The sequence below is a fragment of the Cebidichthys violaceus genome, unplaced genomic scaffold (genome assembly GCF_023349555.1).
Source record: "Cebidichthys violaceus isolate CVI_PGR_0920_01 unplaced genomic scaffold, fCebVio1.0.p SCAF_4, whole genome shotgun sequence".
Taxonomy (NCBI): Eukaryota; Metazoa; Chordata; class Actinopteri; order Perciformes; family Stichaeidae; genus Cebidichthys; species Cebidichthys violaceus.
This window is the reverse complement of record NW_027176594.1, coordinates 4319683-4344896: the sequence shown is the minus strand read 5'-3', so window position 1 is coordinate 4344896 and position 25214 is coordinate 4319683. Positions and strand designations below refer to the sequence as shown.

At 40.1% G+C, this 25214-nt stretch overlaps 1 protein-coding gene across 3 annotated transcripts in view; it reads left to right on the top strand.

Moving 5' to 3' along the window:
* Positions 1-16205: 16205 nt before the first annotated feature.
* dclk2a (doublecortin-like kinase 2a) overlaps positions 16206-25214 on the top strand; it is a 42144-nt gene continuing 33135 nt past the window's right edge. For all 3 annotated transcript variants that reach the window (XM_068726935.1, XM_068726934.1, XM_068726936.1), the window contains exons 1-2: positions 16206-17077; positions 23298-23635. In XM_068726935.1, the coding sequence (XP_068583036.1) occupies positions 16672-17077; positions 23298-23635 (744 nt within the window). In that variant the 5' untranslated portion in view covers positions 16206-16671. The remainder of the gene's footprint in view (positions 17078-23297; positions 23636-25214) is intronic.

Here is a 25214-nt window from a genome sequence, read left to right as displayed (position 1 = left end):
AAGATAAATCAGCAGTAGTCCTCCAGATCACCTTATGTGCCTCATTTAAAGCCCAACTACTATGCAACTGGCAAGAGATGTTTTATCACAAGTGAAGAAGCAGTTACAGCACAGGACCCTATGGGTAAATACTTAAAGGTTAGCTTCCCCCGAATTACAAAATACGATTTCCTCATTCACTCAAGTCAAGTAAATTTTATTTATAGCCCCAATCACAAACTTACAATCTGTTGAGCAAGAGACAACCGCTATTCTTAGACTCTCAATTTGGATCAGGAAAGACTTCCCATGTATATGAAGAATATAGATCCAGGACAATGTGCAGCCAAACACACGACGTCCTCTCCACCATGAAGACCTGGAAGGAACAGAGACAACACATGCACACAAGAGGCAAAACTCAAAGACACTATTTACACAGAAGGAGATGAGACAAGGAAGCCATACATGCAAAGGGAGAGAGAGAGACAAGGGTTGAGGCCAAGAGAGAGAAAGAGAGAAAGAGGTCAGAGAAGCATCTTTCTTTGAAAATTTGCAACCAAAAGCTTCAACAGATACAAGGCTTTCCAGAAACAATGTTGTGATTACTGTGGATAATCCACAGATCTCACTGTGAATAATTCAGTCTAAAACTGTCTAGAAAGAGATGTTACTGTTTATTTAATTTATTGCTGCATGTAATGTTTTAATGCTGTGTCCACCACAAATGCAGGTGGTGCCAGTTTCTTAGACGGATATCTCAAAACTTGGGGAAGTAATAACCAAAAATATCATGTCTATACCACTGGAGGAAAGTGATAAAATGACCCTTAGTCTTTCAAATTGTAGTGTTACAAATGCTTGTGTCATTTGTGCAATGTTGGATTCAGTGGCATTACTCCCTAAAATGGTGGCATTGCTTGTGATTATGGAAAGCCACATTTGAAATGGATAAATTAATATTTCTAACACTAACCCGAAGCTTCCAACAAGGTTCCAGGGCCAAACTCAGATGGACAGATATGAAATGAGCAACAGATGGCTGGAATTGATGAGGAGAGGAAAACGACACTATTGAGTAGAGCCGAAGAGGCGTTTGGGCTGATTTCAGTCCTCGTGTCTCCATCATAATAAACCATTCATTTCACTAGTCAGAGGAGAGCACTCCTTATAAACAAGAGCCAATATCTTCTAATCGCAGAGCGATTTACTGCAGATTATACTTCCTTTCACAGAAGCATACTGACATGTACACTTCACAGACATTAGAACTTCTATTGACTGGATCAATTCCCTTAAAGATTAAATACATTATTATCTTTACCAGTACCATGCTTTAACTGTTCTTTATTGTATCTTTCATATAAACCAAATTTGAAAGCTGCACCAATCAATATTTTGAACAGTGGGTAAGATGACTATGTCTAATGTGAAAGGTGTCGCTTCCAGCTTCCATCTCCCATCTCATCCTCCTCTTGTTTTGACAGAAACTTCATCTCGATTAGCACGACGGGTAATGCCGTTTGAAACTTGGTGAATGACGCGGCACACCGTTGACCTGTGGACATGAAATACCTCGCCTATCACTGACTTGAAAGATCTCGTAGCATAAATCTGTAGAGCAATCATTAAATCCAAAGTGCTGGAAGAGCACAGCTGCGTAAAGTAGGGGGGATCCAACCCTAGATGAATGAACTGCTGGTCAATAGTGTCAAATCATTTGCTTATCGCTCAGCGTATCCATAGGGTTCTCTCGGTCGGTTCTCTTCTCTGGAAATTGTATTTAATGCCATAAACTCAGCCATGTTGTGCGTGGAGATATTTTATATTTCCTGTATATGCATGTTAGGATTGATAACATTGTATGTAATAGTTCAGCTAGTTATTAGTATCTATTTCCTCTTTATTGTAAAATTTACACACACTCTTGTATTCACTAATTAACTCTGTAACTGGACAGACTTGAGCAGGTGTAAATGACTGAACCAGTGAAGTCAGCTCTTTCTTGAATGTCTTACATGTCTGTGTTACATGCCTGTGTTTTGACCATCTCCATATACAGACTTATGTCTGACATCCCTGTTCTCGGTATTTCTTAAAACTGACGCTAGACTCGGACCTAAATATAATCTGGCTAACATACACGTATGGGCATACACTTGACACTCCTGTATGTCCCCCCCCCCCCCCCGCCCACACACACACACACACACACACACACACACTTCTGTGTAACAAGAGGGTATAACGGTTTTACGGTTCCTTCAGAAAAGCTGAAGGAATTCAGCAGTCCAGCAAACTAAGCTTTCCTTCCCATGATTCAAGTCCAATAAAGAATTCTGCAAAAATTGATCTTCGACTCCAACCTCATCTGTGACCAGTCTTGTCAAAGAAAATCAACCACCACATGTGGGATAGATGCATTCAGAGATATCTGTAGTTTTTTTCTTACTTTAGTTGCTAAGTCCTTTTGGTTTAACTAACTTTAAGGGATTCCTTAAGAATAAGACCAAGATAAGAAGAAAACCTTAAATCCATAAGTGAACATTTTAAGGAAATTCTATTAAGGGTGTTTTGTGCAGCCATTAAAACCTTAACTCGAACTTTAAGGAAAATCTTAATTTATACCGTTTTGTTCAACCGGCCCAGGTATTTCTATTAGGAGTTGGTGGAGACCAAAATGGGGATTAAATGACGTGACTTTTGGACTTCAATTCACCAGGTTGCCTGACATACGACTTCAAATGATTGCTATTGCTCTATGTCTGCTGGATATGTAAATAGGCAACTGTTTTACTATTCAACTGTATTGTTGAAGAGAGAACTGATTAAATGTTCTCATATTTTTTGCAGTGGGGCTTTTTTCACAGCAGATCATTTTACTTGTAAAAGGAGGAAAATTACAATTTTTACAAGTTTCTAATAGTGAGCTGTGACAGTGAGCCAGCATGCACAATACCAGGACCCTGAAAGAAAAACAGCTAAATTGAATTCAGCCCTTCATTTTATTACCCATAGTAAAATCCAACACACACACACACACACACACACACACACACACACACATATACACACACACACACACACACATATATATACACACACACACACACTCTGGACTCCTACTATATGTTTCACTCATTGTCATACTCACTCCTGTATTGAGTGGAATGATTCACTGAGCAAAGCTTGGTTCTCTGGAAGCTCACAGCAGAGACCATGAGGAGACCCGTTACCTAGCAACCACTGTGATTGTCTCATGCTCCAGGTGTAACTTCTGCAAAGAAGGTAGCCACATGTGAACCAAGCAGGCTCTGCACTGTTTGAAACCCTGTTATTCTTGTATTTCAAGAAAACAGTGAGGAACAAAAGGATGCTGAGCACACACTGTGTTTGTGCACTTACAGCAAAAAAAAAAAGAAGCAGCTGGTGAGCTTTAAGGTTTCAGAGAGAATAGCATGAGCTCAAACCATTTTCTCAGGTATCACATTGACTCATCAATCAAGTTTCTCTCTGCACACTTTCACATTCTGTGATCAATGTTATGATTAATCAAACAGCACCACACAGCTCCCTAATCAATCTTATTGCTTACAGTACGTTTCAAGCCAGGCATCTTTGCAACAAAGCAGCAGTCAATCACATGCAGGTAGATCAACTTTGTAGAAAGGCAGGGGAAACAATCCTACCAGCATAACATATTTTATCTCAGTACACTGCCTAGTCTTAAGTGGAATTGCATAAACACGTCAAAACACCTTTACTAACTTTAACAACAACAAACATCGAGAAAATGCAAATTGCTCATTTAGACAGGAACAATGGAAAGAAAGAATTTGCTTATCTCCCTCTTTTCACATTCAAAGTCATACTTATAAATTATATGTTTTCTCGTAAATTCACCTTTGTTAGTTTATGAATAGTAAGAGATTTGTGGTAAGTACCACATTTTGCAAACAAAGGCCTCTAAAGTAGTTCAAGTTGGCAGTCTGAGAAACATTTTAGGCGTTGTAATTTAAAAATCCTTGACATCCTCCTGGACAACCAACGCCTTTCAACTTTACAAGTCTTCATCAGGGTCCTGATGTTGTATTTTCTATGTAAAGATGTCAGCCATAGTATATGCCCAGAGAATTGTTTGTGTTGCTGGGTTTACGTTCCTCCTGATGCAAATTGGAATAATGTGCTACAAGAATGCACTACTGCTTTTGTTTTGTTTTGTTTGTCATGTTTGTCTTGTGTTGAAAATGGGCAACTGTATGTCGTTGTGCATCCCTGTGTCGCATTATGACAATAAATGATCCTTGAATCCTTAAATGGGTCATGTGACTTGTGTTACGTAGCATGAGAGGACTGCCCACTTAACATTTATAAAACATGAAAGTAAGAATAATGAATGCAAACATGTACTGAAAAAGACTTACATATACATATACAGGCTAAAAGACAGGAACAGATATCGAAACACAAATTAATAAATGTGAAAGTAACATATAGGCTAATTTAAGCTATAATACTTACAAATAAAATGGCAATAAAGAGGGGCAAAAAATTGTGTCAACAATAGTGTAAATATATACATGGATATCTATGTCTAAATATATAGATGTATTTACATCTAGATTTACATTCACATTTACATTTACACATGCAGAAAAAAATCATCTTTCTTATTCCCAAAATACAAAATCACACATTTTACTGCATATGAATCTACCTCTAACCTTGTATTGAGTTCTTGTATTTTGACCACCACCATCTGTCCCATCCCAACAGTAATCTTCAGCTATATTTTAATACAATAAATGCAACGATGTTTGATTCCCTGGAGGATTCTGGAGGATTCTGCTTCCAATGGCTCCAGGTACACTTGACCAAGAGTTAGTTCAACATTTTAGTGAAGTGGGTTTCTAGACAGAACAACTCTCGGCTCCCAGGAGAGATAGGAAAGAGAGAGAGAGAGAGGGTGATTTGAAGGGGTATTAACTGAAGTTGAGGGCCAAGGCCTGGGAAACAGTGCCATCTATTGATTCTGCTTCTTGCGTGCTGTAATGTTGCAGCGATCATGCTTTGTGGGGTTTAACACACATACAGTCAGCAAAGGTTCAACATTTCTTTCTCCAGCCATCATGTATGTACTTTCCCCTGCATGTTATTCCTCCCAGACACAACCTTTGCTCAATATTCAGAAACATACTGCAAATACTGTAATGCAGGTTTGCTGAACACTGGTGCATATTGATGAACAACTCAAGGTTATCATATTCAATGTTTATTTTAGATTATTGCTATTTTATGAAGGTGTTTTTTTATTCCATTTGTTCAGCTAATTTTTCACATTTTGGTGTTTTGTGTCTATGTCATGCCTTGGTAAACTGCATACAATTGTTCAACCTTGTGTACATTTTACTTGTTTTCTCTTCAATACAGGCAATGTGGGTCTACTGTATCCATCCTAAAATCATATGTGGCAACATTTTAACAATTTCAAAATCTTTTTAGGGATCAGGGTGATCGTGTGCATCTGGTAAAAGGGTAACTGTTTAGCAGGGTTTTTTTAATTTCTTCATTATGTTTATTTTATAGTATAAAGACATTTTAAAGTGTTTACTGTGCACAGTATTCATCAAACCTTCCCCTATGAAGACATATTCTTGTATTATTACAACTAGGTTTTACTATTTTGTCTTCATCCTCATTTTACACCAGCCTCCACTTAGTTGTGCCCACAGGAGGAGTTATCAACGCTGACGAATACATTAAAACACACCTTTAAAAACCTTGAACCACAGAAAATGTGTCATCATAGCGCACTCACACCCCACAGTGACTGGACCTAGAGAATTATCATCTTGACGATTCATTCATCAACAGCTACTATCTGCATCACAAGGTTTACAGGCAGCTTTTCAGTCCGACGGCTGTAAATGCAACAGCAGACACGCTCATACGGGAGAATAAACTTACAGAGTGGCTCTGACATCACAGTGGTCTGTAGGAGTTTGTGTCAAGATTAGATGAGAGTGGTCGTATTCACCAGCGCCGTGGTTGATATTCACAGTGAAAGACAACCGTCAATGCCCAACTGCTCACAATGCTAATTTCTGACACATCTCTGTGAATTTTATGCCAGATCTGTGGTGACATGCAGTGACCAGTGTAGCTGTGCATCATAGTTCACATTTGGGTAATCGTTGTATAGAAGGTGGTAATAGTGCAGTTAATGCTTGAGTCATCCTCATGTAAAAACGCAGTCCTCTCCACACAGTCAAATATAGCCTACGGGTTCATATTGCAGGTTTGTGTTCCCCTTAACTTGTGAAACATTGTTGCCATCTTGTGAAAACCATGTATCTTAACATATTTTCATAAGCTTCGAGACCCTGTTTTTAGCTTTATGGCAATGCATTTTCAGATAGCCTAATCCAATGGGTTTTTTAAAAGGTTTATTTAGTTTAAGAAGTATGATAAGCTTGTCAACTACATCGAGGAACACAGGATAGTTTGGAATATTTGAAGTGGGGTTGAATGAGGTACCTATCTATATTCAGTGTATTATACCTACAGCAGCTAACCATTTGGACAGACTTCCAAATGGTTAGATTAAATTATTAAAATATTTTTGCTAATTTACAAAGTTATATTTTAGCTACATTTTATCTAAATGTATCTAAATAAAAACCATAGTTATTCAAACAAGGCATCATTTTAAATAATCAGTTTGAATAATACTACGCCAATCATGAAACATCATCAGGTAGACAAACATGTTTTGCTACTTTCAGCTGTTTCCTCTGATGCAGTGACACAAAATCAATCGGTTTTTGACACAAAAACGTGATGTGGGAAACAACCCTGTGACAATAAAAGCTCCAAAATGTGTGCGGTGAGGAAATATGACCCGGAATACATTCAATTTGGATTCATAATAACGTGCAGTGATGAGTGAGGGCAAGCAAAATATTGATTCTGCTTATTACAGCTGACAGTGGGATAACACAGCCCAGTTTATGTTTTCTGCTTTTGTTTGTCATGCAATCTTATTTTCTCATTTATTTGGGAGAATGGTCCTCAGAATTCTTTTAATAATCAGAAGATACAAAAGCTTGAGAACCCCTGACCCGCAGTAGATGGTGGTCGGCACGCCCCTTGTTTAGAGAAACAGACAGGAGTACCTACACAGGAGCAAAGCAATGTAACATATAACCACATTATTACTAAATAGAAAGGACAAACACCACGCACAGGGATTTTTCCCAACCTGGCAACCCAAAACTTGCTTTTATTAATGGTTTATAACGTCTATGTAAAGCAATAAGCTCCTTCTATACTACTCATAAAACCCAGTATGAACTGGTACCAACATTTTCTTCTTATCTTTTCTCTTCCATGTTTTGCACTAAAGGACAAAATATCACCTGTTTAGCATCAAATATTTTCACCCCTCATCCCCCCCTTTAACACCATCATGGATGCTCCATAATAGTGCTATCTGATAAGCCGGTACCTTATGACAGCATGTACAGTACTTGTGCCTTTGATGGTTTGGTACATGCAGCTTCTATGAATGATGAGGCCACGGGGCCACTGATTTCTCTGGGGAGGAGCAGGATGTCTTGAATGAGATCAGGCCCGAGCAATGCCTCGCTCTGACACGTGTCAGCCTCCATTAGTTTTGACTTTTCAATGCGATGACCTCTTCAACTGTAATCTACCAATACCAGCTCTGACAGATTAACAGTGCTATTAATGTCTGGATGTTTTGGGGGCATCTCAATGAGAGAGGTGTGTTTCAAGGCCAAAAGTTGCACTGACACATACAACCACTGTGATGGTTTGATAGAAACATATGCAATACATGCCTTGATGTTATATTATTGTAATTACAAACTCACTGACTTAAATAAAGTAATCTTTTTTTTTAATTGTTTTTCTTTTTTGAACATTCAGCTCGCTCTTCCCTGCAGTGGGCTCATCGCTGCATTCAGGCTCGACCGTGCTCCATTCTGGTCTTTCCCCTGATGGTAGAGAGATTATTTTTCCCCTCCAGTTATTCCCCACTTTCCTTTGGAGTCTGAAAACTCATCTCTTCATGAAATACCTCACGTCATCCTTGCCTCACTGAATCATTTCTCCACACTCCTCCTACTGTCCACTCCAGTTTTTTTCCTCAAAACAAAATCGCTTCCTCTTCTCCATTGTTATTTTTATTTCTATTCCCATTGCTTCTCTCCCACATGTATATTATTATGAGGTCATCGTTAGGGAAGTATGGCTCTGAATAGAGCGCTCCATGTTGATGGTAATGAAGGTGGTTTAGGCTTTGGAGCTCATAAAAGTCATGCACCGCTTTAAAATCAATCTCAACAAGTTGGTTAAAGAACCACAAGATGAGCACATGTCTCTTTACCTGAAGTGTATAAATAATGTTTAAATAATATGGATATTAAAGACAAAAAATTAGACAATTTTAAGAGAGCAGTACAGCTGCAGAGAACAGTAGGTGTAAGAGCCCCATCTAGCTGTCAAACATGGAGTTTAAAAGCACTACTGTACTAATATAATATTGTAATATGATATTATACCATGTCTTTTCTATTCATTCATTCATTTATTTTCAACATCAGTATACCAAACACTGTCAATCTTAAGATTTTAAAACCCTTTATGTAGTATAATTATGACAGGCCGCCTGGTCCTTTTTGTCTTTTTTCTTCAATAAATGTGTCAGAAAATGTCCTTTGTGTAAATTATTTTGCTCCTTTTTTTCAGAAGAAAAAAACTTTCAAGATCTGGCAAGTATTTGTCATTATTATATGTTATAAATGCTTAAAACAGTGTGTAATAACAAAAAAAAAAAAACGGATTTAAATTTTCATCAGGCTTCTCTTTATAAACAATTTTAAATGTACATGAAGAGAACTTTTGAGATAACAAAAATGAAACTCAACCTATTTTACATCTTCTCAAACAGTTTTGTTTTCCTAGAGCTTTCAATGTCCATGTTGCAGGTTGTTATGTGTGTCCATGTCTAGGCGTTTTTTTAGCTGCAGTGGTAGTCCCTGAAGCAGTTCCTTTCCAGCTGAAGACAGAGCCCAACCTTGCACTCCTCACACATCCAGGGTGTGCTTTTATGGCAGAGAGTGCACTGTTTCCTCCCCAGGCTTGCCTTCTGTCTTTTCTCAGTGTACCCTCTTTTGTTGGTGGGAAGGAAAGTGGCCTTGAGTGGGGGGCTTAGGTGGGCCAGCCAGTGGCACGCCGAGCAGCTTTGCACACAGCTCCTCCTGGAAAGCCTGGCGTGTCGTTGGCTTCTGCTACTGCCTTATGCTGAGCTCCTTGTCCACAAGAAAGCTGTTAATGACAGCAATGTCCAAACGGTGCCGAAAATCTGTCATGGGCCATCTCTTTGTTTTTCTGTGCACTGAGTGTGTTCCCAGCATCTGGTCAGAGGTGTCCACTCCCCCCATGTACTCGTTATACTCACCCACAGCTGTGGGTCTGGGGACAGGGACCCTCTGTCTGTGCCCATCATCGGTCTTCTGCCACCGCAGGACAGTCTCCTCTGTGTATACAGGATGGACAGTTGTGCAGATGGAGACCTCCCTGGTGTCCATCCATTTTACAAAGATCAGGTCACCATCCCTGATCCACCTGATGGAGCCTCTCTTTGATTTTCTGTCCAGGCCATTGTCCTGAATTGTTGGGACACCAACTCTGCCCTGCCTGTAAGTTCCCCAAGCCCCAAACCCCTGCTGGCTCAGATGACGGAACAGGAGAGGGCTGGTGTAAAAATTGTCACAGTAGACAATGTAGCCACTCCCCAGATAGTCCTTGTTAACCAGCTCTGCCACCACGTCAAATGAAAGCCCCTTCCCTGAAGCACCCTTGTTCTTCCCTGTGTACTGCCTGTAGTCAACTGTGTACCCATTCACATCAGCCAACACAAAAAACATTAGCCCCCACTTTGTCGGCTTGGCTTTCATATACTGTTTAATTTTGAGCCCAGCCTTTGTGGCAACCATCCTCTCATCCACCGAGATGTGCTGCTTTGGATGGTAAATGCTCTTGCAGCAGTTTCTGATTATATCCAGGAGAGATCTGACTTTTTGCAGGGGGTCATAGTCCTCTGTCCCCTTTTTCTGGTCATTGACCACATCCTCCTCTGGATCACTCATGTGCAAGTTGGAGGCAATTGCCCTAAACCTGTCTTTTGACATGACTGAAGCCAGAAAGGGCACCTGAAAAATGATTTTCTTCCTCCAAAAGTCGTACATTTTTGGGAGTTTGCACACAGACAAAAACAGCAACATGCCCAGGTATTTTGTAAGCTCCTGTGGGGTGATGTCAGTCCAAACTAACTTTTTCCCCATCCCCTATTTTTTCTTTGCATTTTTGTTTGTGTTTGCACACAAGGGCTTGAGTACCTCGGAGTTAAAAAAAAGAGCAAAAATATCATCTGGTGTTTGGGTACCATAGGTGAGAGGAGGTTGGGCACCAGGGCTACGCTTGGGGATGAATCTGGGTGGGTGAGGGTTGGCAATGTCAGGGTCTGCCACCGTTTTCCAGGCCTCTTGACGAATTGGTGACCGGCTACAAGGGGCATCACCAGCAGCATCAGCACCTCTACTGCTTCGGCCTCGGCCTCGGATCCGACTCTGTTCCCACGCTGTACCATTGCTGGTACTGGTGGATGGCCCTTCATCAGAAGAATCTCTAAAAATATAAAGATATATCATAAGATGAGATGAGATTTATCCAACAGAAACCCTTGTGTTTCTAGAAAAACATTTTCAACAGTATAAGAATAGGAAAAGTAATAAATATAACACAGGAAAAGTAATATATAAAGCAATAATAAAGCAATTTGAGACAAAGCCAATAAGAAAAAAGCTCACTTGCAGCATCATGCTAGCTGACCTGGCAGCAATAACGGCTACTCTACCTTTAACAAAATGTGAGAGAACTGGGTCATTGTGGAAAAACATGGCCCCTCAGAGCCACTGCTGCCAAATGGTGTAAAACCTGAAGTGACCTGCTGTAATTCAATTTGTCTGCAAAGGAGTGCTAGGTTCGTTTCATGAGGTTTCTAACTGTGGCTGGCCCACATTGTATGGCACCTGTAATACCCTTGTCTTTGATCATGTCAGGCTTATGAATCCCTGCTGTGTTTTTTTTTGCTATGGGCAAACTACCTGGTAAATTATAAAAGGTAGAACTCATTTCTGTTCTGGAGAACACTTTTCTTTCCTATGGTGAGAGATTTACTTGATGAAATTATAGTGGCAGTGTATGACTCATTTTTATTATCCTCATAAAAAGTTGGCATGCCTCATGGCTGAGGGTAATTTTTTTTTGTTGTTGTTTTGACATGTAATGGTATAGTATTCCATATATATTGTACATATTTTTACAACTTAACCTCTGATAAATCATTGATATTCTCAGACATTTTGGACCAACATTAACAGAGATGGTCGGATTTGTGTAGAAAGTATCCACATTTTCAAAATTATGACAAACATGAGACCTGTAGTCTGATAGAATTTGACCTTTAGTAGTACGGGAGACTGACAACTTTGAAGTCAAACCTAAAGGGTAGTTTTAATTGCATTTCATGATTTGATTTTTTGGAGATTTTTAGTTTTCCGCTTATACATAGATATAAAACAGAAGTAGAAGTTATGTAAAAATACTTGTAAATGCTGCTAATTGGCTTTTGTCCTGTGGGTTTTTCTGTGCCTCTCTTAGAATCCTACCGTTATTATAATGATGGCTTCCCATGCCCCTGTGATCCTGGAAGCTGTGTTGTCAGAGGCAACAGCTCTTGGTAGCGTCTCTGAAGACAAATTGGTCCCAGGTGAGGGCCAGACTACAAGAACAGTGTCTTTGAAACAAAGTAACCTTGCTTCGACTAAGCATACTCACAAAGCCAGGCCCAGGCAGGCAAAGGTGGGAGGGTACCGCTTGTGGACTTTAGCGCTCATGTGGGTGACGAGTTGATGAAGAAATTTGGTATAGGATGATTGGGAAGAATAGCCTGATCTGAACACGGGTCGTGCTTTATTATAGGACTTCTGTGCCGCCATTGCAGCGGTAGCTAGCTAGTCTGAGCTGTGGCCTGGAAGTCATTGGTGCTTGTTGTAGCAGTTATCCAAAATCCCACCAGTTGACACCAGTGTTGAAAGAGGTTGTTGAAGTGAGCTTTATACCAGGGTTCTGAAAAAGAGGCTGCTGTCATACCTCGGATGCTTTTTGCTGCATCCTCCTAGGTCTTTAATGCAGGGTGCTGCTGGAACATGGGATGCCTTGGTTGTTAATACAAGCCTTCCTTGTATAACTGGAGTAATAGCTGTGTCATTGGCATTGGACTCAATAGAGCCTTATGTTGGGCTTTGTCACAGATTCTGTTTGTGATTTTCATGGGCAGAATTTCAAGATGCAGCCCGAGAGTGGAGAATGACTGGTTGGGCGACCTCAGGATTGCATGTTTGCTTTCTGCCAATGATGTAGTTATATAGCCTTTATATACTGAAGTAGTTTAAGTAGCTGAGAATAGGGTCAGCTCCCTTCAGGTCTGAGTTCATGATACTCTGCTGTGGCCTGTGTGTTGGGTGTGAGCTCATGCCCCAAGTGGTGGAGGTTGACACCTAATGAAGAGGAAGCAATATATATTGACCATATCAGTATTGCTCTGTCACCAAAATGCAGCTAATGTAAAGTAATGAGGGTGGGGCCTTTCATTGCCTCTGAATCGCTGCACTGGTACATCACTGGTACATCATTCCTCACAAATCACAGCTGGTCTTTCTTAAACACTGTCTGATTTGTTGAAGTTTTGTTCAAGTGAACTTTGAATCTTCATTTTTTCGTTGAAAATGTTCTCACCATCAGTTAATATACAGCAAAATAGAGAGTCACTATCATTTAGTGATCGTTGGTGAACACCAGAGGGCGTTGGAGTATTTTTTTTCCCTCTTATAACTTCACTATCTGGAAAATAGTGGGTGCTCTCGGTTGTGAAGCAGGTTAATCCCAAGTGAGTACAAAGTGCTCTTGAAGACAAAATAGTCAACTGTAGACAGAGGGAAGCCTCTGGGCTTTCTTCAGGCACACTCGTACCAAGCCACGGATGAAGTTAAAATGCCTTTATTTGTTTAGGGGCATAACAAAAGTAGAAAGTACAACAGGAGAATGCAGACTGGTTTTGACACACACTGGGTCTTCCTCAGGGCGTGGCTGGAAAGAGGGGTCCAGACATTTCTTTGACATGGACCTCATGAAAACAAAACAACCGTTTTTGGATTTAGCTGCTATTTATGGAACTTACATACTTGTGAATTAGTTGAATGACACTAATTTCATGTTGTGGTTTCATATTGACCATAGCTCTCTTGTCAGATTTTATCTTTAGCTATGCTGTGGCTACAGCTATGGCTGTGGGATGTGTTAGCAACACACGGACCTCTCTTCAACTGCTGTTTTTTCTCTCTCTTGACCTTTAACCCCAAAGCCATATCCTCATCTTTACTGACACATTAATCGGAAATGATGTGCATGTTGTGACACCTGGTGCCTGCCATGAAAATAATGCACTCGCCCGCGCATGCTGCCTGTCGGTGGGTGTAGAGACAAATTGTTCTCTTCAGATCTCCAGATGCCTTTAATCTACTTTCTGTCAAAGATGGTCTTTGCTTCTGAGTTATGAGGATCCATGTGGCACTTCAGAAATGCCTCCTTACTAAATTCAGAAAGACTACAGTTTAATGTAGTAGACTTGTTTTATTGTGTATATGCAATTGTTTTGTTTCCTTTGCAAATATATAGTGAATATACATTGTAAAAGGCAGAGATTACAGCAATATGTTCATATTTTAAGACATAAGGATCAATTCATATTTAAGGTACACAGATGTAAAGGACCAGAGTTAAACATTGTACTTCTCAAAATAAGTAGCCTGTAGTATAGTCATAAGGCATGTGATTTTTGCATTGAAACCAGCAGGGCTTTGAAACTGATCAAACACTTTGCATTGTTTCCTCAAGAGTGGATTGTTTTGCTAAGTGATTTTCACACAAATGCCTGAGGAGACTTATTCCCCAAATCCCTCATAAACTGCATTATATTAGTAGCTTACCGAATTACCAGTAGAAACAGTCAGAGGAGGCTTAAGCTTTATCGCTAACCTGATTGTTATTCTTAATTTAGAGAGAGCGGTTCTTAGCATTGAGGGATTTTCTGCTTTGTCATTCTGTACAGGATTTCCCTCTGCCGGGGGAAGAGTATTTCCTATTTGCTTTGTGCTCAGTGACTTCCTCCCTCAAAGGCTGCTCGAACAATACATCCAACACAGCTGGCTTTCAGTTTGAAGAATACCTAAAACGTTGCTGGAGACCCATCAGTGATATTTATATAGATTTGAATGTAATCAGCGAATAAAAATAATAATGAATACATGAATAAAACCGTGGACAATGGACAGATGAGGTCACTTACATTATAAACTTTCTGTTCAGTGTGAAACCTGATTTCCTTCCTCAAATACACATTATGTGATAATCTATAAATGAGGGTCATCCCACCACCAAAATACAAAAATGAATTCTGGTACAGAATCCAGTATTCTACATTGTTTTTTAAACCAATTTCTCATATTTACAAATCTTTATGCAAGACTTGAGCTGTGCAATTTTACATTGTTTATTTTTGTTTTTGTTAGTTTGTATGGACACCAGAAAGAAAAGCAGACACTTTGTGGAAGCAAATTAGATGTTGTTATTAAAGGTGGGTTACGTTAGTCATGTTTGGAAAAAAACAGGGTAAAAGTGGCTTCTGTTTTAAGTTTTTGCTCAGTTCAGTTTTACAAAACGCTGGTTTGTTCATCTATGAGGGAACTCTTCAATGTGACTTTACATATTGATTTTATGGTCAGAAAGTTACTGATTAAAACTGTCTTCTTGTCCCCAATGAGTGCTTATAAAATGTGACAAAGATAGACTTATTACTTTCTGTTGCACTGGCTTCAGGAACTAGGCTACTGTAGTTGAAAAGTGGGTTAACTCATCCCCGTCTGCCCGTTACTACTCTTTGCCCTGCTTTTTGACAAGCTGCAGTGACAGTGTGGCTCAGGTCTGTGCTGTGCTGCACCAGGTGGTGACGAAGGTAGCTCTCTGAGCCTGGCAGGGAAAGGTGGTGAGTTTCAACCAGGAGCCCACCAGGTGGTGAGTGAAACTGGCATTGCCTTGTATAATCCAAGCTCACTATTTGGCAGTCACAGAGAGTCAGGCTTAGTGTTTGCTGCACTCTGCTACACAGCCATACTGTATTCATTTCCTAAGACACAAACATACATGTCTATGTACGTTTATGTTGTTCTTTCTGTACTGTTTCTGTTGTATTCATATACCACCTGTTTTTGCCTGCAGCCTATCAATAAATCACTAAATCTAGCCAAATATCAATCTTTGAGTGCAATTACAAAAAACATACAAAGGAATAAATAGATAATTAATAACAATTCACTGATAAATATTTGTTCATCTCTTACAGAATCCTTGTAATTTATAAATTACACAAAAGATCTTTGCAACTGATGGAACCAATACAATCTCTACAATGTATGGTTATTTAGCTTATCTCATGTTTTTCTGATTTGTAATAGATGAAATCGTCTAATAGCCCGTGGTTTCTTGTTTATAGTTAAACTCTTAAAGGCCAACTTGTGGATTTCGACATTTATATGAATGTGTGAGCGTATTCAGCACGCTGTAAAGGTGTGCGCCTCTTTGCCATCATTATATTGAAATAATATATTATATAAATACAAAATATAAATAAGACAATAACACATTTCAAGTGTATCGCTTTGGACTGAAGTGTCTGCCAAATGAATAAATGTAAATGTTCAGTCACAATAGGCTAATATTGATATTCCTTCAATATGTTTTACTGTAACTTAATCCACCTGTGTTAATTATAACCTCTGTATTTAACCTATGGACTATATAGGGGTATGTATGATATCAAAGAAAAAAAACTTTATGTTGTATTCTTACAGTTTGAACACATCCAGGTCATCGAGGATGAACTTCATTGTTTCCGTCCTGAATATATTAGCAGAACAAAAGAGAGCATTAGGACCCTGAGGCGGGAAGGACTTCCCCCTCTCTCCATCCACTGATCTGACAGTTTGAGGGACCGACCAGTCAGAGGAAGGATGTGAGCTGGAGAAGGAGGAGGCTTGCGGTGTTTGGTGCTGTGCGCCGAAGTTTTGTACAAATTTGCTTCGTTGTTTGAAATCCACCCGGTTGGTCCAATGCAACGTCTGTCAAAACGCAGCTGCTCTTCAACCGTCTAATCCAGAGCTGGCGTTTGAATTATTGCTCCTGCTGCATTATTGTAGGTAGACTAAATCAATTCATCGGATCAGTCAGGGCGGGATTGATTTTCTGTGCACCCCGAGATTATTTTCTGAGATTCTTTCTCGACTTGTTTCTTCTTTTATGACCTGTGCGTTCGGACTTGTCACGAGCAACCGGCGCGGCAAGTGTTGACTTGAAGTTGAGACTGGAGACGCACATGTGTATCCGTCTTCCTCCGACTCCGGACGCATTGACCCGGCAGCACTCTGGATAAAAGTTGTTTTTTTCTTTTGGGGGTTTCGTTTGAAATAGGAAGAAAAGGAGCAAAACAACATGTCGCTAAGCAGAAGTATTGAATTTGAACACTTTGAGGAACGAGAGAAGCCGCACCGGACACCGAGAACCAACTCTGGCTCCGGGTCCCAGTCGGGCTCCAGAGGAAACGGTCTGGTCCCCAGCCCGGCGCACAGTGCGTACTGTAGTTTCTACCGCACACGCACTCTGCAGTCGCTCACGTCCGAGAAAAAAGCCAAAAAAGTGCGGTTTTATCGCAACGGGGACAGATATTTTAAAGGATTGGTGTATGCCGTGTCTAATGACCGGTTCAGGTCTCTGGATGCTCTGCTCATGGAGCTCACGAGGTCCCTGTCGGACAACGTCAACCTTCCTCAGGGAGTCCGGACGTTGTACGCGCTGGATGGAGGCGGGAGGATCACCAGTCTGGATGACTTAGTAGAAGGTAATGGATGCAACAATCACCTCGTGTGACCACGAATCATTAACGAGGTCCAATACTTGATTATATTGATGAAACTTAAAATGCATTGATTCAGTGTGCAATTGATTTTTTTTTTTATAAAAGCTAGATTTTGCCTTTGGTGCTGGCTAAATGGTCCAGACAAATACACACTAATTACCTCAGGCAAGTTATGCCAGAAGTTTTATAGGCCACTCAGAACATATTCACATTTTAAGGGCTGGCGCCTAATGGCTATGTCAGTGATGGATGCTGTTTACTTTTAAAGTTAAAGTTATTTTCTGCCAGACAAAATGTTTGAGTTCAGCGCTCCTTTGTGGATCATCTACTGTACTTAAATCAAATTATCTCTTGAGGGCATAACAGTATAATGGATGCAATGCAGCGCTTCCCTTGGATCATTTGCATCATTGACATAACCGTTCTGACATGTTTGACCCAGTGCCATGAATGCAGACAGGCAGACCACTCCTCAGTGCAGCTTTAGCTCTGCACAGGCTGCTGCTAATGCACATCAGTGTCCATTGATCTCAGCTTGACTCATTTGCCCAATCTGTAGTATGTATCCGTGAGCTGAGTTTGTGTGGGCTTGACAGTGCATTGTGTAGCTCTTAAGTGCAATCCTGCCTTGGAATGAATGTGTATGTTGTTTAAAGAGTCCATTGGCAGCTCTTTGAAATTGATCTCACCCTTGGGGCTTGAAAAATGGAAGTTTCCCTCCCCCACCTAGTATCTGTCCATTCCTTGCATGCAGTGTAGTAGAGAAATAATGAAGTTTAATAATGGAAATATATACTAAGTTTGAAAACATTGTGTTCAAGTCAGACACAAATAGAGCATAGTGTTCTCCTACCCTTTCACTTTTTGCAGTGTTTTTCACCCTTGACAGCGACCTCTCTGTAATAGGTTAATCTTCATGTTCAGCCCCTGGTGTGTGTCTGTCTGTACCACGACCTGCCTGCAATCCTCTTTTAACACGAGAGGTTACGGCTCCACCACACACGCTCAGGATCCCCGACCTCTTACTGCAGTCATTATTCTCGTATACTGGTCTATTTTCATCTCACATCCTCCTAAAGCTTTGGACTCTGGGCTACACTCATTTCCTATGTCCCGTCCCCTGAGTGACCGGGGAGGATTTAGGCCACCGTCTGATCTGAATTCTGTAGCATCACTACTTTGGCGATCATAGCAAAAGTTGTTTTGGTGCATTGGATGGGATACAGAGTGTTCTGCCATTGAACCTCTGCACTTTACATGCACAGGGGTTACATGTACTGTTGTTAAATGAGTATCTGGGGCATACATAAGTTGTGTCCAGAATACTACTGATAGTAAAAAAAAATTTAATTGTCAAATGATTGTGATATTTCCTTTTTAAATTTATTATCATTACAAATTACTGCTGTTGATTATCCTGAGTAATCAGGATATTGTTGTTGGAAAGTCACAATTATATTTAATGTTTTAGAATTTTAGAATTAGATAATTTTTTAATACTCTGAGCACCTCAATTGAAATTCCATTGAATCCAAATGTATTGTGATAGTGGCAGAAGTTTCAAAGGCAGATATCCAAGCTCAGCAAATCAGCCAAACTACCTGCATGCCTTGATAACATGATGAGTAAGTGGGGAAAGTGTTTTTTGTGATTTGAGTAAGCTCAGATGTGAGATGCACTGCAGGTGGGCCGAGCACCAGTGTTTGGTCCTCGTTTACTCACCCGTCTAATGGACAGAGAGAGGGAACACCACTGCACAGCTCAGCAGTCTGCCTCCATTGATTGAGGCCTGCTGGGGCTCTTTTGTGTGGAAACCCAATAAGCACCACTCACATGTGTCTCCCTTATGGTCGGATGGGATTACTTAGCCAACCAGTCAACTCGTAGGGTTTTTCCATGGTAGGGTGAGGTAGTAACACCGATCTGAGAGTCAAGCTTGCAAGGTGCGATACGAGTGTTGTTCCACTGCACAGTACAGCATAGCACAGCAAGAAAAAAATGTTTGCCTAGTTTGCTAGCCACAAACTACAGTAAGAGTGTGTCACCTGCAGCCCTTTCAGCTCATTGTGGCTGTTTCTGTTTGTACTATTCCTCCCTGGAATATTTAAAACGGACTTGCTGACTAAATAGTGTAGAATAGGTGATTAGACCTGTTTTTATTTAAGAATACGCTCTATTCACTGCAGAAATTTTGACAGGTCATAGTAGGGTAAACAGCTGTAATTGTTACAATTAATTATGGTCCCATTCTATTTAGTGAGTCACAGCCATTCCAGTAAACCAGCATGCACAATACCAGAGGTCTGGCCAACCTAATTGGAACAGTAATTAATAACATAATTAATATTACTAATTACACCTGTGTTTACCTCGCAATGACATGTCGAACTGGCTGCTGTGAAAAGGGCCTGGAGCACTGCTAAAGAAGCTTTGCCAACTTTGTGACAAACACATTGAATTCCCTATAACTTCTTCACAATGAAAGCATTCTAGTTCAGTTGACCGATTGAAAGCTTTTAACATAAGGTGAGTGTAAAATAGGAGCTCCTCGTTAACCGGGTGGTTACAGCGCATGACATATAACCACTCCGACCTAGGTCGATTCCAGCCATGAGACCTTTGTTGAATGTCATGCATATCTTTCTCTCTCTCCCACATTTCTAAACTGCCCCCCCAAAAATATTCTTCAAACAGTAAAAAAGGCTGATTTCTGAAAATACAAATGGGAACACAAGTCCAAACCACAGAGATTCAGGTAGAAGCTTCAAAGTACAGAGAGTTGAACATAGCGACTTTTAAAACAACAAACTTTCTCTATAGTCACCACAGACACACTTAAGTTCAGCCGCTGAGGACACACCTAAGGGGCTTCCAATCAGGACCACAGTAGCCCGGCTCAGCATGGCTATCCCCTTCTGTGGGTTCAGTAGTGTAAATGCATGACATCCTGGTTTGGTGGGGCTAAGGCGGACTGACCTGGACCCATGGAAGAATTGAACTGCTGCACTAGTGGAAAACCACACAGAGAGGTAGCAGATACTGAACTGGTTGAGAAAGAGCTTTGTAGTTTACCATGTGGATATGTGGGATTACATAGCATGCTGACATAGTGACTGTAGTTGGACAATAGCCAGTGTGCCAGCCAAAGGGTGTATTAGCATCAACTGGTGAAATTTAGGTTAAGCAGACAAATATACACCCATATAACACTCACCCTAATGGTCGATAATGGCAGAACAACATTAGAAATGTTGTATAATTTAATTTATAGATTCATGAACTTATTCTAAAAAGGTTAAACTTCTTAGTGACCTATTTAGGGAAAATGTCTTTCTCTCTCCAATGTAATGCAGCCATTAGAGGTACACTTACATTTTACAGTGGTGCTGCACTTTGATGAGACTTTTGAGAGATGGTCAAATTTTCAAAGATCCAGATTTCTAGTCCTTAATATTAAGCGCATAGGTTTAGAGACTCATATTGAGCACAACACTTCCTGTATACTATTTTTTTTATGCACACTTTTGCCTTTTTTGCATCAATTTATGGTGGAAAAATCTTTATTGATATAAAAGAAAACACTAAATTCAATTTTTTTATTTTGAATTCTATTTAGAATTTTGACAGAAAATGATCAGACGTAAATCTCACCATTGTGAAGCTTATTGTCCACACAAATATTGACTTCACCACCTCCGATAAGTAGAGTAGAGAGACAGTCTCAATCAGAGCAAAGCTCTCTAAGTAAGAGGGACACAGAGACAGCGACACAGAGCTGCCGGGCTTGTAAACGCTATGATCACTAAAGGCATACCACCTGCGACACGAGCCATAGAGAACGAGATCTGTCAATCCTTTGTTTACCAAATACATTGATTAGACATTGACGGACACACAGTGTCTCGTCACAATTATTGCTAGGGACAATTCAGTAGTCACTGGATATTGATAGGGACATGTCCCTATTCCGTCCCTACCAAATTCTACACCCTTGCTTAGAATGAGTCAAGCTCCAAAAAGATTTCCCATTATGGTATTTTATTTAGTTAAACCCTCCCTGCCTGGTAAATGCCCCTAGTTTATTACGCAGACTTTTAGTTATAAATGTTTAGTTGTAAAGTCTATGTCAACATAACTCTGATGACATCATCAAGGCTTTAAAAAGCTCCCTCTAGAGCCACAGAATATGTTAAGCAACGGTTTTCACAGTATTACTACTCTACACTAGTACTCCTTATGACTAATAAATGGATCTTAATGTGTAAAATTGGTAAAATTAAAACCAAATTCTTAAAATGAAAATACTCGCCTTAAAATATAAGGATATCAGCTTTTTATTTTCTTTATAAAACCACTACTATTATTTGTTCCAATCATGAATGTATGCATGATCTCTCTGTGTCTTGGTAGTACTAGGCCAATACCTTTTGTCACTCTGTGATCACTAAACCCGATAAAAAGAAAAAACAGGACAGTGACAAATTTGACATGTTTGTATAAACTCTGCTTAGCAGCAAATTAAGACCATCCAACATTTACAATTACCCCACCTATAAGATGTGGCCTATTGGTCTGCCAAGGGTAAACAATAGTGTGCTGGCAATACTGGTCCAATTTTGTTAACTACAGCGGTAAATATTATGTCTACAAAACAGAAGGCCATGCATGCTGATAATATTATTGGATCATGGGGTCACCTCATTGCTTTGGTGATATTGCCTTCATATTAACACTGTTTTATGATTCCCATTCATCACTTGGGTTTTGGATTGGTGACAGATGTGTGTCCGCTGCAGTAAAAGCTGCTGCACTGGTTAGACAGCTCTGTCGAGGCTGACCTCATCTGTCGTCCACATGAGGACAGCAGCCGGTGGCGGCTGGTTGGGGCTCCCCTCACATCACCGAGGGACGTTGCACCTGAGACCCCTGCACCTCAGGGAATAGACGTGTCACCAGTCACCATCTGAGGGCATTTCAGTATTCTGTCATTGCCCCCCAGATGAATGACAGCCCCAGTTATATTTTGTTTTAGTTTTCAGCCTTAGCTCAGCTGTGGCCTAGTCTTTTAATTAGCCTTTGGTTAATTGCAAGCTTAATAAAGCCAGGTATCGTGGGACGCACTGTCTCATATGGCCTTCTTTCACTGCAACATGATTCGTTTGTCTTGACACATACCAGATTGCTACAATTTCAGAGATTGGATTTGATACTGTAAGTAAAATTGAGTGTTTACCAAAATATACTGAAACTTCTACTAAAAAATACTGATCACAGTGCCACAAACAGCCACCTTTTTACAACTAATATATTTCAGATTTATGTCCGGTTATAGGATTATACTTAATGCAGCTTATCAACAAGCATGTGTTTTTGCTTACTGGCCAGCCTCAATGCTATACAGTTCTACTAATGACCCAGAGATACAAGCACAGCAATCTTTGCATGCCATTCGTCCCTTTCATAGCTTTGATGAAACATTCTGTGATTTTTTTTTTCCTCTTGTCCTAAAAATATCTTCACTGAAAGACACATATGGGTTATTTGCTAGAGAAGCATTTACATCATGTAAAGTATTCAATATGTTTTGTAAAGTGTCTGTTAAGCACAAGTTGATTCTGAGAGACATGCCACATGTTCGTGGACAGGAATAGTTTCGTGAAGAATGTAGCATGAACAGAAAGTATCTGTCACGTTCGCTCTCTTTCTCTTGAGAGGAACAGAACGGCATTGAGTTTCTCAACCAACACTCAGCCTTCACAACACTCACCAGACATTCTTGCTGTGGTTTTCATTTATCGGCCAAGCCCCTGTACTTGTCACATGACTTTGTTCTTTAGGGGAAACATTTGCGTGTTAACAGTTGTAATGGAATGCTGTCAGATAAAACAAAATGCTTTGCTTTGGAGGAAGGCCAATGCAGCAGCTCAACAGCTGAAAGGGAGAGAGAGGACGGAGTTACACTGGCCTTGCCTCTCAATGTGCCTTTTTGTTTCAACGGAGGAATGTTAACTCTTTGTTGTTCCACTGACTCGCCGAATGCCATGTGGACTCAGTATTTTATGGTACATGCCCTACATGTCCGGTGGATTCTGATGTATTACATGTGTGTGTATATTTTATTCCAAATATTTTTTAGCTGTGGATACAGTTTGCATGATCCGTGCATTGACTGACAGTTACGCCAACTTATTTCTTTCTCCAGGTGAGAGTTATGTGTGTGCCTCAAATGAAACCTTCCGACGCGTGGACTACACCAAGAACGTCAACCCCAACTGGTCGGTGGGCTGCAAGACCGGCACATCGCGCTCCCTCTCCTCTCTCATCCCGCTGAAGGGTGAGCTGCACCATGAGTCCAAGGGCTTCATCAAACCCAAGCTAGTCACAGTCATCCGCAGCGGCGTCAAACCCCGCAAGGCAGTACGCATACTGCTCAACAAGAAGACGGCACACTCCTTCGAGCAGGTGCTCACTGACATCACAGACGCAATCAAGCTGGACTCCGGAGCTGTGAGGAGACTGTACACGTTGGAGGGCAAGCAGGTGAGTCTGTTATGATGCATGCTTGTTGAAGTTTAAAGGACGTGATGATAATTGTAGCTCTGGTAATCTCCAAGCAAACTCGTGCAAAACCAGGGAAACAAGGCCAATAACCATGAACTCAGTGACTAAAATTACAGTTGGAGTGTGTTAGCTGTATTTTTTTCAGTGGGATGATATTGGATGATGTGCATATGAAAACCAGATGGAACTACTAGGCTGAGCTTTTTAGCCAAAGGTTTTATCTCCAAAAAAACGCTGTGATTTATAGGCTTCAGCTGTGTCAGCAGTCTGGGTAATTACACCCCATTTAATCATCCATACATAATTACGCGCTGAGATTATTTCAACAAGGCACTAATGACTACATTTAAGAGTTCAGGCCTTTTGCCGTATCCATCAGTATAGTTTCCTACCTTCCTACCTCATCCCCCTCTATTAAGCCATTTGAGACTGTTTTTGCTATAATCCAATCCATCTGGGACACATTTATAGTAATATTTCCATCTGAAATTCTCATTGAGGGTCCCTGGTGTTATGAGATGAGGTGAGCTTGAACACATGGTGCTCCTAATCAGGAAGATTTATATGACGTCTCATCTGGGAGGAGTCTTAATAATTCTGATTAATTGTTTTAACTCTTATCTCACAGAATTATTTAACTTTAAAGTAAGTAACAAAATAAAAGTACAGGCTATAAATAAAATAGAAATAAAGATATGGGGTTAACCCCTGCCTGTCTGCAAAAGGGCTTTTGTGAAACTGTGCAAGTGCTGAAATGCAGTTAAGATCATATCTTTAGGACAAACAAAATGTAATTTTAAAATCGTGAAAGGTAACTTCAAAAGTAAATTGATGTGTTTTTCACCAGTTTCAGAAGTTAAACAAAGACCTCAAACAGACCCCAGGTTGAGGACAGACTAAAGGTGTTTAAGGTTGCATAAATGTCTGGCAAGAATATTGAATAGAAAATGTCGGAATGGCTTTGTCTAGATTAGTAAACAATAAAATAGTTTGGGTCTTTTGTTCAAATGAAAGAAAAAAGACTGTGGTGCTCAAAGTCAAAATAAAAGATCACTCCCCTAATCCAGGCACCTGGCTTCAAAGTGAATGACTTCTGATTATTTTACTTTCGACTTACTGTGACACACTTCACATCATTGGAACATTTCTCCTGTCTGTTTTGGTTACTTGTATGGTTCTGATGAGGGCAATCTCTTTTCTCTGTCTTGCTCCAAACACAGCTGTAATCACACAAATAATGTTGTGTTTATTCATAAAATCAAGAAAAAATAGTGGCCAGAATATTTTTTTAGAGAGTGGATACTTTATCAGCTTTTTTGCTTCTAAGAGCTTAAATGTTGTGTAATATTCAAAAAGATTAAAATGTTGTTGTTGGTTTTTTTAATTGCCAATTCCTCTGATGGAGAGATATTGGTTATTGATAAACTATTCAGATTTCATTATTAATAATCACAATTACGACTTAAGGGCTAGAATGAAATAAGTTTCAAACCACTAAAAACTGAACTCGCTGTGTTATAGTTACAGTTGAGATGAGGCTTTAACCACAACATGTGAG